Source organism: Nelumbo nucifera, chromosome 3 (assembly GCF_055504915.1).
Source record: "Nelumbo nucifera cultivar China Antique chromosome 3, China Antique-T2T, whole genome shotgun sequence".
Classification (NCBI taxonomy): Eukaryota; Viridiplantae; Streptophyta; class Magnoliopsida; order Proteales; family Nelumbonaceae; genus Nelumbo; species Nelumbo nucifera.
Genome location: NC_142651.1, coordinates 39,059,716 through 39,074,422, shown reverse-complemented (window position 1 = coordinate 39,074,422; position 14,707 = coordinate 39,059,716). Strand labels below are relative to the sequence as shown.

General features: G+C 38.6%; 1 protein-coding gene across 2 annotated transcripts in view; it reads right to left on the bottom strand.

The window, feature by feature from the left end:
- Window positions 1-4,779: 4,779 nt before the first annotated feature.
- The window catches only part of LOC104604054 (signal recognition particle 19 kDa protein, putative / SRP19), a 30,857-nt gene continuing 20,929 nt past the window's right edge, over window positions 4,780-14,707 (bottom strand). For both annotated transcript variants that reach the window (XM_010268283.2, XM_088901998.1), the window contains one exon: window positions 4,780-5,202. In XM_010268283.2, the coding sequence (XP_010266585.1) occupies window positions 5,075-5,202 (128 nt within the window). In that variant the 3' untranslated portion in view covers window positions 4,780-5,074. The remainder of the gene's footprint in view (window positions 5,203-14,707) is intronic.

Sequence of the window (14,707 nt, the reverse complement as noted above, 5' to 3'; positions counted from 1 at the left end):
TCCACCCCAACCAAACAATTGAAATCCATTCCGATTCTGATTCCAGACCCCTATTCCTGTGAACCAAGCGGGGCCTTAACCATAGAGGTTCGTTTGATTCACAGCCGGAATTGGAATGGGAATGGTCTATCCCTATAGTCTGGTTTAGACAGGAACGGGAATGGGAATGGGAATTGGAATAAGCAAGAATGAGATTTCATTCCCAAAGGAGGGGCAGGGAATGGTCATTCCCTCATATGGGGGAATGCCGTTCCTTATGAGGGAATGTCGTTCATTCTAATGGGATTCTGATTCTGCTCAATCAAACAGTTGGAATTGGAATAGTTCATTCCAATTCCGATTCTAGACCCCGTAGACCAACCCCACTTGGACTAAAACAATGAAACTTATATAAATTCATTTAAATCCTATTTTTCTCTTTTAACAGATGAACCTTGCTCTCTGTTCATCTGTCCTATTATTTGAATAATAAGGATGGCCTTCATTGTTTTATTTAAAAATTTGAAAATTAGTATTACAAAGTGGTGCACCGTGCACATCAAGGTTCAAAGTATCGACATGTATCGGATGATATATATCATTTCGGGACTCCTCTGATACACCCTTATAGTGAATGTATCAGGGGTCTAACCGGTTCAGAGGGTGGAGGAGCCCTATACCGACCCCCCTGAATTCGTTCCATTTTTCTTAATGTCAGTGCAGGTGCTCTTTAAACATTATGGCTCATATAAGGCCAAAACCTTTTAACTGTTAAATCTAATTCTTTTAAAGATGCATCTGCTTCTCAATCATTATTTCTATTTATATATGGACTTGTCATTTCAAATCTTCTTCTTGCTTTGTATTTGTATATCCAATATCTATTGTTGGTAAAACATGCAACATAAATTCTGTTTAGACAAAATTCAATTTGAATTGGGTGGGGCTCATCAATCAATCTTAAGATCCATGTTAAAGCCCCTCTTACCATTCTTGCTAATGGTTGGAGGGGAAAAAGTGATATTCTGTTCTCCTTTCATTTATATTTAGATTTATAATCTTTTTGTTTTTTTTTTTTGAAAGTTTGAAAGGAAACAAATGATAAAAGAGTTGCAATGTATTTTAAGTCCTTTTGAAAAACTTAGGGTATCTTTAAGTCTTTTACCCTATATTTTATTTATAAAGTCAATTTAATCATTGAGTTTTAAATGAAAAGTCTATGCTATGGGGAAGACATGATTTTGATATCATAGGGCCCATTTGGCGTGTCTTTTTTGGGAAGATCTTTTGGTAGCTCTGACATGTAAAAGACGCATTGAACTTTTATGAAGATCTGAGTAGTCCAAAGCACGTTTGGCAGACGTGTGTTTTTCCGCGCAAGATTAAAATGCGGAAGACATGAGAAGCTTCATTTGAAGCTTCTCAAAATCAGCCTGAAATGGGCTTCTCATGTCTTTTCGACGCTTCGTCTTTTGACGGCTAGATTTTTCGCAAGCCAAACAGGAATAGACAAAAAATTGGTCTTCCCGGCTTGTAAACAGCCAAAAGACCATGTGAAAAGACGCACCAAACGAGCCCATAGTCTAACCTAATTTTGAGAACTGGTATATTATTTTTTATTACCCAAAAGAAACTTTATGATTTTAAGAGAATTTGGATCTGCTGACCACAATACATTGCTGGCCATATTCACCCAGCTGCACATTAGGAACATCTCTTGTATTTTATATCACTGATATTCCGGATGTGCAACTGGATGAATGTAGCCAGCAACATGTTTTGCTCAGTAAATCTGGTCTCGTTTTAAGTTACATTTCTTAACATCCCCATTAAAGCAGCAAAAAGGAAGAAAATCAGGTGGGTTTCTTGGAAATTCCCTACTTTATTTATTTGAATTCAAGTTAAACGTAGACAGGGTTAACCGTGGTAACCTGGGAACAAGTGATGGCGGAGGTGTAATTAGAAAGGCTGATGGCCATTTGTTGTTTGCCTTTTTCAAATTCCTATGGCTATGCTACCTCTCTTCAAGCTGAATTCCTTGCTCTGTTGGATGGTCTTCGGCTTTGCTGCAATAATGGTATTCTATCAATTGATATAATGAATGACAAACTTCCCCCTTGGTTGATATTTTATACATTGAAGACAATTAAAACAATGCTTACTTGCATGAATATTATTTTTGTGCACACTCTAAGAGAGGGGAATCGTTGTGCCGACTATCTTGCCAATAAAGGTATTGAAGATAACAGATTAGTCGTATTAGATGCTGTCTCTCACTTTCCTCAAGCTCTCATTACTCTTTGTCAAGAGGATCAATGTTCCTATATTGCGGTTGGATTTCTGATTGTATGTGCTGGGTTTGGGCTGAGTTTGAGAGAGGGAGAGTTTGTAATTCTCTTAGTTTTGGGGTAAGGCGGACTATGTCCTCCCATATTATCATTTATTTAGTCTTTGATAATGATTAATAAAATTTAAGATGACCGCCCCTTCACCTGGGGTTAAAAAAAAGTTACGTTTCTTGTCCATCATCAGGAGTATATGTTTTGGCAAATAGATTTGGTCTCATTTTAAGTTAGATTTCTTGTCCATCATCAAGAGTGGTTAACTGCTTGCTATGAGCAAGTGTTCAAAAAACAAAACAAATTGGGATACAGATTGGTTGGTAAGGTTTGGGCACACAAGCCATGTGAACAACTCGTTTCTCGTTATTAGTCTTTTTTATTGTATTTGTTTGTGTCGGGGTAGAGTTACCCCTCGTTTGGTGTTAGTTGCTATATTTTTGTCTATTTATCAAAAAAAAAAAGAAATCCAAAAAGAATCCACAAACTCACGATGGATTGTTGTAAAAATAGTAATAGTAAGGGAGAATGAAACTTATCAATCAATGCTTTCCAAACCCGAAGTTCAGCAACATTGTAGAACCAGTATTGAGAAACTGAGAAGTGCAGTCTGAGAAAGGGCTAAGTCGTGCCACTTAATCATTCTTCTTAAAATTGCATTTGCCCCTACGGTGTAACTGAGTGATTGCAAATCAGCTTCTAAGATGAAACAGCCTACAAGCTTCTTAGTAGTTGTGAACTCGCTTACCAGACCTCCGTGAATCACTAATGAAAGATGCTCAGATATTTGATAGATAATAGATAGAGAATAAAGTGTTGTATGTTGTATTCTGTTCTGTCACTGGGTAAGGTTGATGAATACTCTATTTATAGTATTTTGTTATGTCTCTCTAGAACAATGTAAAAGGTACCTATTCGAAGAGACACACAGAGCTAACACAGTGATTGGTTTATCAATGCTTTGAGAATGATTTGTGCTTTAGAATGGCCGTTTTCATATGCTGACCCATATGATTGAGACAAGGCTTGGATGATGATGATGTTGATGAAAGGTCATTTCATCATTTTGATATTTGTTATGCATTGGGAATTAGGGTAAAATTTTTACAAATTTCCCTTAAAAATAAATAAATAGAGAAATAATCAATAATCACTACAATAATGGCAAACTTTCTAGAATGTCAACTTTCTGGTAATTTTTTTGGCAATTTCTCCAAAAAAACTTATCCATCTTCTAAGTGAATCACTTACCTATGGAGGGAAAAAAAGAGTCAAATTATGTGGGACTAAAATGTGCCTATCAAGACATACAAGTTAAAGGCCTTTTAGAAAATTCTCACTAATCTAACTAATATATCTTTGCAAAACACAAATAAGGTCATGTCTGAGAACAGTTCAAAGTATCGACACATATCGGCCCGTATCGATCGATACGTATCATTTCGAGACTTCCCCGATATGCCCCTACAATGGGTGTATCAAGGTTCTGACCGGTTCAGGGAGTGGAGGAGACTTAAACCGACCCCCCTGAATCGGTTTTGAAAAAAAAAGTAAAAAAAAAAAAAAAACGGTATCGACATCACCCGATATGCCCCTACCGGCATATCGATATTCTGAACCTTGTTTGAGTGTGTTTAAGTTAAAAACAAGTACTTATTCGAATAAGCACTTATTTGCATTTGGCACCAAACTTTTTCAAGTGCTTATTTTTAAAATAAGCACTTATTTTATATTGGGCGTTTAGTAGTATTTTCTCTAATAAGCATTCATGACTATTTTGTCCTTCATTTTCTTTCAAATTTTCAAAATATGCCCTTAGAAAGAACTTTTATTAAATTACTTTTATAAAAACACTTTTGTGAAAGTACTTTTATAAAAAAAACTTTTATGAAAGCACTTTTACTATAAAAATCCTTTTATGAAAGCACTTTTGTAAAATTACTTTTATGAAAACGCTTTTAAAAAATTACCCTTACGAATAAAGTGTTTTTATAAAAGTGCTTTCAAGTGCTTATTGTATAAACACTTGAAAAAACCTCAAAATTTGGGCTTAAAAAATAAGGCCTTATTTTTAAAATAAGCACTTATTTCGGGCTTATTTCCCAAATACCAATAAGTGCTTAGGTTGCAATTGGCATTCCTTCTTTTAAGGACTTATCTCCTTATTGTAGTTAAAAACTCAGTGTTCATAGGGACATTTCAACTTCAAAAAAGAGAAAGTCCTTAAAATAGGGACTTATCTCCTTATTGTAGTTAAGCACTCCCAAACATGGCCTAAGACAACACATTCCCATATAAAACTTATCCAGATAAATGCATCTACCTAGGTAAATAAGCTAGTTCTACAGTCACTAAAATCCTGCCTATCTGGGAATAGATGATTGTTCTCTGATGCAAGTGGTGTTGGCTGCTAAAGTAATATACTAGCCAAATGGTAACATTGTTCTTGTATAAAGACGAGGGAAAGAAAAAGAGATTGAATTGATGTTGAACCTGCATCCACGTCTTTAACATGATAATCCATTAATCCCAAGATTCATAACCTCATATTAAGTAGTTAAACCCTTCATTTACGAATTAACATCATTGTATCCTCAAGAAAATGATAGAAAGCAACCAATAGAAACAGCCTAGAGGATGAAAGAGAAATACCAATAAATTAAGAAATTTGATGACAAAAGGAACCATCTTATGACAAAAAAAAGTACTGATGACTTGACCAGAAACGAGAAAAAGTTTCATTGCATAAACTTCAGTTATTTCTTCTTCTTTCCACCTTTTCCAGACTTCGACGGTCCTGCTGTTGAAGTTGCTGGTTCTTGTTTCTTTGTCCTCCCATGGTGCTTTGGGACCAATTCGGCGACATGGAGCATAAGTTGTTTCCCTACCATATAATTTCCAGAAGATGGTTAAAAATACTAGGATGGATGTAGTTCCGGAGGGGGGGAAGATAAATTAAGTGTATCTAGAAACCAAAGGAAATAGTAAATATTGGTTTTGATGCAGACATCTGGCATATTGGTTCATTGGTGACATTTCTTAGCCTCATCAGGGTTCAGAGAATAACCTTTTTTATATATAAAATAGTAACGCAAACACCCCAAGAGCCATAAAAAATTAGGCTGTTCCATTGATTCCTAATCCTGTTCTATGCACTACTCATTGCCACTATGAATTATATAATTGATCAAAAAAATTGAGGGTTCCTTTCAACATAGAAAATGGTGAAGGACCTAACCATGTTCTATACACTACTCTTTTATCATCTTTTAATAAATTCTCGTGATCTGATTTTGAGAAAAGATGAAGTACTGCATTACTCCAAAGAAATCATGTACAACTAGGGGCTATACATAGGGATGTAAAAAGCCAAGAATACATCAACAAATCATGATTTGCCAACCATGAGCCCATATCATTCCCACCACTTTTTTTAGCCACTTCATCAGCTAAACTTAATTTTTTTAGAAACAACCTTGCTATCCCCCAACCCACTCTTCAAACAATCCAAAACGGAAGAACACATAGTTGACATTATCCACAACAAATTCTCTTCTGATTAAGTTGTCCCTTTAAGAATCTTGTCCCAAGTTGCAGTACAGACAAAAAATTGCTATCATGGGTGGAACTGCAACACCACAAACTTTGCTGTAATGGAACACCCTTCCTGTTAGTACAGCTAGATGATTGTAGAAGGGCCTAACCATAAAAGAACCTGAATATCCCCATGTCCAGACTCTTTATCAGCTCTATTTATGCCCATCTGAACATTATACAGCTTCTGCAATAGCTCAATCATAATGAGGATTTCTCAAATCTCTACACAACTAAGAGCTCTAAATGAAGCTTCCATTTAGTGATTTGAAGCAATCTGCCATGTAAGGTTTGCAATCACACCAGCAAGCAATCAGAGGTAGGAAAGCTGCCAATAAAAGGTTTGCAATCACACCAGCAATCCTTCCAAAATTTGACCTTTTGGTCATTTCCTACTTGAAATCTTACAGACTTACACCCTGTCTAAGGTTGTTAAGAAGTTTCTCAATCCCTCTCCACACTAAGCCAATGTTTTAAAAGTGTAAGGGGCATTTTGCACCCAAAGTGCAAGGTGAGACACACGTCCTTTTGAAGCAAGGTACAAAATGCAAAAAAACTAAAAATTCAAAAAAAAAGTGCAAAAAATAAAAAATAAAAAATAAAATATTAAACATAATATTATTTAAAATATAAACTTGTTTTAAAATAAATTAAAAAAAGCATATTATCTCAAATTGAAGTACATAAACATAACATGTAAAACATATTCAAAATGAAAATTTAAAAATAAAACCTTTACCTCACAAATTTCTATTCACCCCACCTATCACCCACCCCCCCTCTTGTATTGTGTTAGATTCTCCTACAGGTGAGGAATCAATAATTTTCCCTAAAGTCAAACATAACATATAATCAACCATGTAAAACTTTCAATCTCTATATTTTTTTCCCAATTGCATTATTTCAAAAATCTAATGTGATGTTAAACATTTTGTATTCCTGATTCTATGAGACGTCATTGTACCAAGCCCCTTGAGGCAAAACCAAATAAGTCCATGTTAGGGTCTTACGTTCTTCTTGCCTACAAAAAATGATTTTATAATTTTAATTGTCTTTTAAAAATATCTTTTATTAGGATAAATGAATGAACAATATTAGCAAAATAAGGGGGGTTCTCAGATGGAGCCCCCGGCCTAGCCACTAGGCTTAAAAACAAGAAAAATGCACAAATTTTGAAAAGGCGCACACCTAGGCTTAAGTGCAAGGTGCCAGTGCACACCTTTTGAAAGTGCTGCGCTTGGGGCCTGTGCAAGGCACATACCTTAAAATATGCCTTGCTTGTGCACCTAGGTATGCCTTTTAAATCATTGCATTGAGCATCTATAATTTTGCCTAGTCTCACACAACTCCTAACCCATTCTTCAAGATCCATATTTGGCTTGGATAACCCTCCATAGAACCCCATTTTGCTCTACAAACCTCCATAGCAATGCAATAATAACATTCTTCACCCTCCTGACACCCAGCCCCTACTTCAACAAACCTTACTCCAATTTACAAAGTGATACTTTTTTTATCAATAGTTTACAAAGTGATACTTATTTTCTTCTCTCCATCTTTTCCATAAAAAGTCATGCATCCTGTAAGGTGCCAACCAGCTGGTTGGTAAGGTCTCCTACTGGTCGTAGCGGAGACTTGGGATTGAATCCCACCTGCACCTGGGTTGGGGGGGGTTATGGGTTAGGGGATGGGCTACCCCCGTTGTGTAGCCCTTCAGAACATATCCAAAAAAAAGGTCATGCATCCTTCTTTCAATGGTTGCTGCTCCTGAAGGGATTGGATACAAAGATAGAAGATACAAGGGAAATGAGGATAGGATGCTCTTTAAGAGTGCTAGTTTTCCTCCTTAGACAAGTATTTTGTTTTAACAGATTCTTCTCCACTTGTTCCAAGATAGGATCCCATACGGCATTGGAGGTACATCTGGCACCCAATGGCATTTCCAAATATAATAAATATTTGGATGGTACTTTACCCACTCTTAAGCCCACTACTCAATATTGTCAACCTTTCCTACAACCATGAGGTCGCTTTGTGAGAATTGGCATGGAGACCAGTCACTGCTTCAAACCACCTTATGATTATGATGGCCATTACATTTACATATTCCAACTGCTCCTTAGAAGCATCACAAAAAGAATAGTGTATCATCCGCAAACTGGAGAAGAATCACCTCCACCTGCTCCTCTCTGCCTTTTTCCACGTAACTCCCTGAAACCACTCTCTTTACCATTTACTAAGTGTTTCTATGACAGATGAATTCTGAATAGGAAAGGGAATAGAGGATCCCCTTGCCTAACCCCCTTCAAGCTATAGAAGTTTCCACTTCCCACAAGCAACCACATTCACCAATATTCATAATACAGGTGTAGTCACACACACCTTGATCCATTTTCTCCATTTTACCCCAAAATTCATTTTTTACAACACATAATCCAAACATTGCATGGGACATAATTCTCACTGCTGTGCTCTGAGGTATTGGGCAGGAAAGAAATAGTAGCATTTTCCAAAATAAGGATAGAACAGTCTGTAGTGTAAACCAGGCCTGAAGAAATCATAGAGATTGTGTTAGAAAAGAAAATCTAACACAAAAAGTCTTTAGTATAAACCAGGCCTGAAGAAATCATAGAGATCGTGGAAGGGAATGGAAGGGAAGTTTGTGGGTTCTGCTCAATGGAGAAAAAGCCTGAGGGTGGAGGCAAAGGATTTTTTGTTTGACAAGCTAAGGATCGAAGGTAAACCAGGCCTGAAGATAAGGGAGATGAAACTGGCGATAGTTTTTCTGGAAGGTTTAGACATAATAGAATGGGTCAAAGATTTTATTTCTGAAGCAGCTTCGAAAGGCAAGCAGCTTAACTGGACAGAGAAGGTTACAGACACTGGTAGAAGGTATGTGATAGAATGTAGGAAGAATAACAAGGGCTCCTTCATAGCCCTATCAGAATTTTTTGCAAAGAACAGAAAACAACTAGTATGCTTTCAAGGGTGGAAGGATGTGACTGCAGATTTTCAGGCTTTTCTGGATTGCAAAGAAGCAAATGTTGAGGAAAATCCTGGAAGGACAAAGAAGGGTGAGGAGTCTTTCAAGATAGAGTTCACTAATACCAATGTGGAGCAGGAGATGGTGACAATGGCACGGAATATCAGCAACCCAACGGTGTGGGTAAATGCAGAAAAACTGTTACAGATTGGAAGAAGGTAGCAGCTCTACTGATACATAAGTTCAATCTGAAGAAGCTGCTTGTATTAACCCCTTTTAACAGTTGCAAGGCTGTGATTGATTTCTGTGATAACAAGATGGAAATCGCAGCTGTAAATATTCAAGACAGTCTGGGGTCTTTTATAATATTCAAATGGACACCAACTTCTAATTCAAAATCATTCTCCATTGAGGATGGAGTAATAGTACGTCTGGTTGGGCTGTAATTCCATCTATAGAACCATGAAGTAGCAGATTCTATTGCAGCCTTATGTGGAGCTCGGTTGGCAGGGGAGTTCTGGGATGATCTTCGATCAGCTGCCATCCTTCTGAGTGGAGACATTCCAAGAAAAGTGTTGGTTAGGGTTGAAGGTTTATTCATTCCAGTATGGCTGGCTTCCTCCATTGAAGCTAATCCGTGGAAGGAAGCTCGCCAGGAAGAAGATGAGCTGGTGGAGATCAGGGCTTTAGCTGGCAACTCAGACTTGGTGACCCAAAAAGCTTCTGAACTTTTCATGAAAATAGACAAGTGGGGAAACATGCAAAAAGGTGTGGGCAGGCCGGAGAGTCAAAGCTGTGAGACACAAGTTTCAGCTCTGAAGAAGGGCTGCTCTTTTGCTTAAGTAGTTGTTTCAGGTGATAAAAGATCAGGCCCTTTTAATTTGAATTTTGTTTCTCTAAAGGGAAAAGGACAAGGTGCAACTAAGGTCTCTGTCAAGAATAGGAGATGTTGAACCGCCAGCTGAACCTGTGAACCGGTTGGAGGGGAAGTCCCTGTTAAAATCTCACATGACTTATCATGTGAGTTCTGTTGGGCCTGAAACCTCTTTTGGGCCTAATGTTCTCCTGTCGTTAATGGGCAGTAGTGGGCCTCTTATGTCTGGCCCATTACAGTTTAATAAAGAAGCATGTTCCCCTTTAAACATGCATGTGACCGGGGCAGGACCTCTTCTAGACGAAGGTAAAGGTCTACCTTCGTCTTCCTCAATGCAGGTTGCTGCTGTTGATTCTAGTGGCCGCTCTGTTAACAGCTCGATGAAGTGGGTACCAGTGGAGAAGTCTGTTCGCTTGTCACCTGAGAGACGAAACCCTAGATGCTTGCAATGTAATGAACCAGAGATGCGAGACCAAATAGATTCAGAAGAGGAGGATTCAGTGTTTTAAAAGCGCAAGGTGCAAAAAAAGCACAAGGGCCAATTTGCGCCTAAGGCGCAAGGCAAGGCGCACGCCTTTTTAAGAAAGGCACAAAATTACCAAAAAAAGCTAAAAAATAAAAAAAAAAGAGAAAATTCATAGAAAAATGCCAAAAAAATTAAAAAATGCAAAAAATTCAAAAAAATATTAAACATAATTTCAAAAAAATTCAAAGCTCCGAGAACTCCCTATTTGCTAATGTTGCTCATTCATTCATTGCAACAAAATATCTTCTTAAAAGGCAATGAAAGTTATAAAATCATTATTTTTTATTTGAGAAATAAGAATTCTAGACCCTAACATAGACTTATTCAGGCTTGCCTCGAGGGGCATGGTTGGGGGTCTGGGGACAGAGCCCCCCAGACCAGCCGTTAGACTAAAAAAAAAAAAGCAAAAGCATAAAATTTTAAAAAGACGCACGCCTGGACTGAGGCGCATCAGGCGCATGCCTAGGCACACTAGATGTGTGCCTAGGACCTGGCCAAGGCACATACCCCAAAATGCGCCTCCCCTGTGCGCCTAGGCGCGCCTTTTAAATCATTGGGAGGATTCTGACTACGAGACAGAATCCGATGACACAGCAAACATCGACGGTGTGGGGTTGCAGGCTCCCAAGGATCCTCTTGAGGAGGGAAGTTTAAATACTAAACAACTCTTCTTGGAAGAGGAGACGTGTGATTCCATTGGTGATAGGATTAGCAAATCACTGTTGATTGTGGGTGACAGCCAATTGGGAGTGACTATTTTGAATCATGTTCAAATGGAAAGCTTTTCATCCCCTTTCTTGGCCGACAGGGAAGAGGAAATGTGGCCAATAAACTTGGAGACCACACAGGTTCCCTCTCTTCCTGCAAACAAGTCCCCCAATAGAGTTTAGTCAGAAACAACTATCGGTATTGAGGGGCAGGGCCATACTTCGCAGTTTTGCATAGAGACTCCAGCTAGAAACAAACTATTAGGGGCTGATTTTACTTGTAACTTTGACAAAGAGTTGGCATAACATAGTACACCTCCACAGCTCGTTCAAACACAGGGAAAGGATTCCACCTATACTCACAATATTGGAACTTCACCTTCTGACCTCTTCCCATCAGCTCTCGTGGAACCAAGTATGCATGTCCATTCAGTTTTAGATACTAACTTGGGTTCTTTGCCTGAAACAGGTGCTCTGACTTTCCAACTAGAAAGAACAACCAATAGTGGAAGGGGTGAAGCAATGTTTTAAAAGCACAAGGTGCAAAAAAAGCGCAAGGGCCAATTTGCACCTAAGGTGCAAGGTGCAAAATTACAAAAAAACAAAAGCTAAAAAATAAAAAAAATGTTAGAAAATTCAAAAAAAGTCAAAATTAAAAAAAAATATATTAAACATAATGTTAATAAAAAATATAAGATTAAATTTTAAAATAAAAGTTTTAAAAAACCTATTATCTAAAATTAAAATACATAAACATAACATGTAAAGCGTATTCAAATGAAAATTTAAAAATAAAAGCAAACATATAAAGCATTTTCAAACATGTAAAACCCACAATCTCTTTTTTTCCTTGATTGCATTGCTTCAAGTAGCTAATGTGATGTAGAACATATTGCATTCTTGATTCTACGAGTCACCTTTGTACCACGCCCCTCGAGGCAAGCCCAAACAAGTCTATGTTAGGGTCTGAAATTCTTATTTCTCACATAAAAAATAATGATTGTATAACATTCATTGCCTTTTAAGAAGATATTTTATTGCAATGAATGAATGAACAACATTAGCAATGTTGTTCGCTTGCTTCGCTCGTTCACCGAAGCTTCGAAAACCCCCTATTTGCTAATGTTGTTCATTCATTCATTGCAATAAAATATCTTCTTAAAAGGCAAAGAATGTTATAAAATCATTATTTTTTATGTGAGGAATAAGAATTTCAGACCCCAACATAGACTTGTTCGGGCTTGCCTCGAGGGGCGTGGTCGGGGGTCCAGGGGCGAAACCCCCGACCCAGTTGTTAGACTCAAAAAAAAAGCAAAAAGCACAAAATTTTAGAAAGGCGCACACCTGGGCTGAGGCGCATCAAGCACACTGCCTAGGTGCACCAGGCGTGCGCCTTTTGAAAGGGGTGTGCCTAGGACTTGGGCGAGGCGTATACCCCAAAATGCGCCCCGCCTGTGTGCCTAGGCACGCCTTTTAAATCACTGGGGTGAAGGTCTCCAATTGGGAGGTGAGAGAGAACTAGATCTAAAAAGGAGAAAGGAAGAGGAGCTAGAAAGGATTTGGGACCAAATTTGTATGTTGTTGGAGGAATATAAACAAAAAGAGGAATTTTTGGATGCAAATATAGGGAAATTGATTCCTTCTTGCTTTGACAAAGGGGGTGAGAAGATAGCAGCAGGTGAAGAGTCCTTGAGGACAATGAAGGGAAAGAAGGGAAAGAAAAAAAAAAAACAAAAAGATCAAAAGTGGAGCGCTTAATTTCGGATATTGAGGGGGACATTGAATTTAGTGGGAGAGGGGAGAGAAAAGGGTTCCAAGTAATGGGGGAGAGTGAATGAAGTGGGTTTTCTATATGTGTTGCCAATGAAAATAGTTAGCTGGAATGTGAGGGGGCTTGGAAGTGCTAGCAAAAGAAGGCAAATAAAGGATTTGCTGAGAAGTGAAAAGCCTGACATTGTAATGCTTCAGGAAACTAAGTTACCAAAGTTAGATAGAAGGTGGGCAACAAGAAGTGTTTGGAAGATTAGAGGAGTGAGGTGGACTTATGCACCCTCTTGGGGTGCCTCGGGGGGACTAGTCACTTTTTGGAAAGAGGATGTGGTGAAAGCTCTTGACGAATTAATAGGCAATTTCTCAATTTCTTTGAAACTTAGGAACTTGAAGGATGGCTCTGTGTGGGTGTTAACAAATGTGTACGGGCCCAACAACTATAGAGAGAGAAATGAGTTCTGGGATGAGCTCTATGCAATTAAAGGATTATGGGAGAGCCCTTGGTGCTTTTTTTTTTATCAATAACAATTTCATTAATTCACCAAAGAGGTTACATAAGGAAGACAAACACACTTATCTTCCAAGTACAATCAAGAAAACAAAAGAATAGGTAGAGACAAAAAATTACAACTTAGCCGAAAACATTGAATCCCTTTCTGCCCCTTGTTTAGCTAAACCATCAGCTAGAGAATTGGCTGATCTTTTGACCCAGCACATTTTAACTTCCATCTCCCGCACCAGCCACTCAAATTTCCTTCTCTGATTACTGTACCTCCATAAACCATTGCTGTCTGCATTCAACCACCCTATCACCACCTCCAAATCCCCTTCAATTAAGAGTTTTCTTATGTTCATCTCCTTGGCTTTCTGGACTCCTTCCATAACTGCAAAGATCTCAGCTCTAAGGGAGTCACCCACTCCAATTGGGCCTGAGAACAAGGCAAAAATGACCCCATTCTCATCCCTAAAGACACCCCCAATCCCTGATTGTCCAGGGTTCCCCCTACTACTCCCATCAAAATTTAATTTCATGAACCTAGCAGATGGAGGTGTCCAAGACACACTCATTACTGACTTGGTCTGTGTGCACTTTGCTATTTCACCCCACTTCCTCAACATGTCATCCACTGTGTAACCTGTGAATAGTTCCAAAGATTTCAGCCACTGTACAGCCCTGAAATGAATGATAGCCTTTAGTTCTTCCACCCCTCTCTCAGCTGTTGAGAATATCCTGAAGTTTCTTTCTTCACATATTGTCCAACATACTGCAGCCCTCAAACCTCTCCACATAGTCCTTCCCCTTTTCCTACGCCACCTGAAGACATAAGGGGAAAAAAGGCCCTGCAGATCTGATGAAGGGTTCCATCTACACCCAAAGAGGGAAAAAGCCCATTCCCAAATTGACCTCGCAAAATGGCAAGACACCAATAGGTGAAAACCGGTCTCCCCATCCGCTTTACATAGAACACACCAATGGGGTGACAAGCAAGTATTGAGTCGCTTCTTTTGGAGTAGATCACCAGTGTTGAATCTTTCCAGATAGGCTTCCCAAACCTCATCAACAGGGAAAGGGGGGGTTACAGGACTGGTGGACTGGCTTAGGACTTTGAAAAAGGAAGCACAAGAAAAGAAACCAGTGGGGGTAGGGGTCCAAATTCTAGAGTCCGCCCTTGTGGGGTCTAAGACAACATTATCAAGAAGTTCAAGAAGGCTCAAAATATTAGCAAAGTCTGAATCCCTCAAGGCCCTTCTGAGACCCAAATTCCACCCAAGCCCAGAATTGGAAGAGGGCGGGGTAATGAAGGATGAAACTGGCTCATTTTTAAGATCAGATAGAGCATACAAAGAAGGAAACTGATTCTTTAGAGGGGCATTCCCCACCCAAGTTTGTTCCCAGAATTTTATGGAGTTACTGGAATTCAGATCATACCTGAT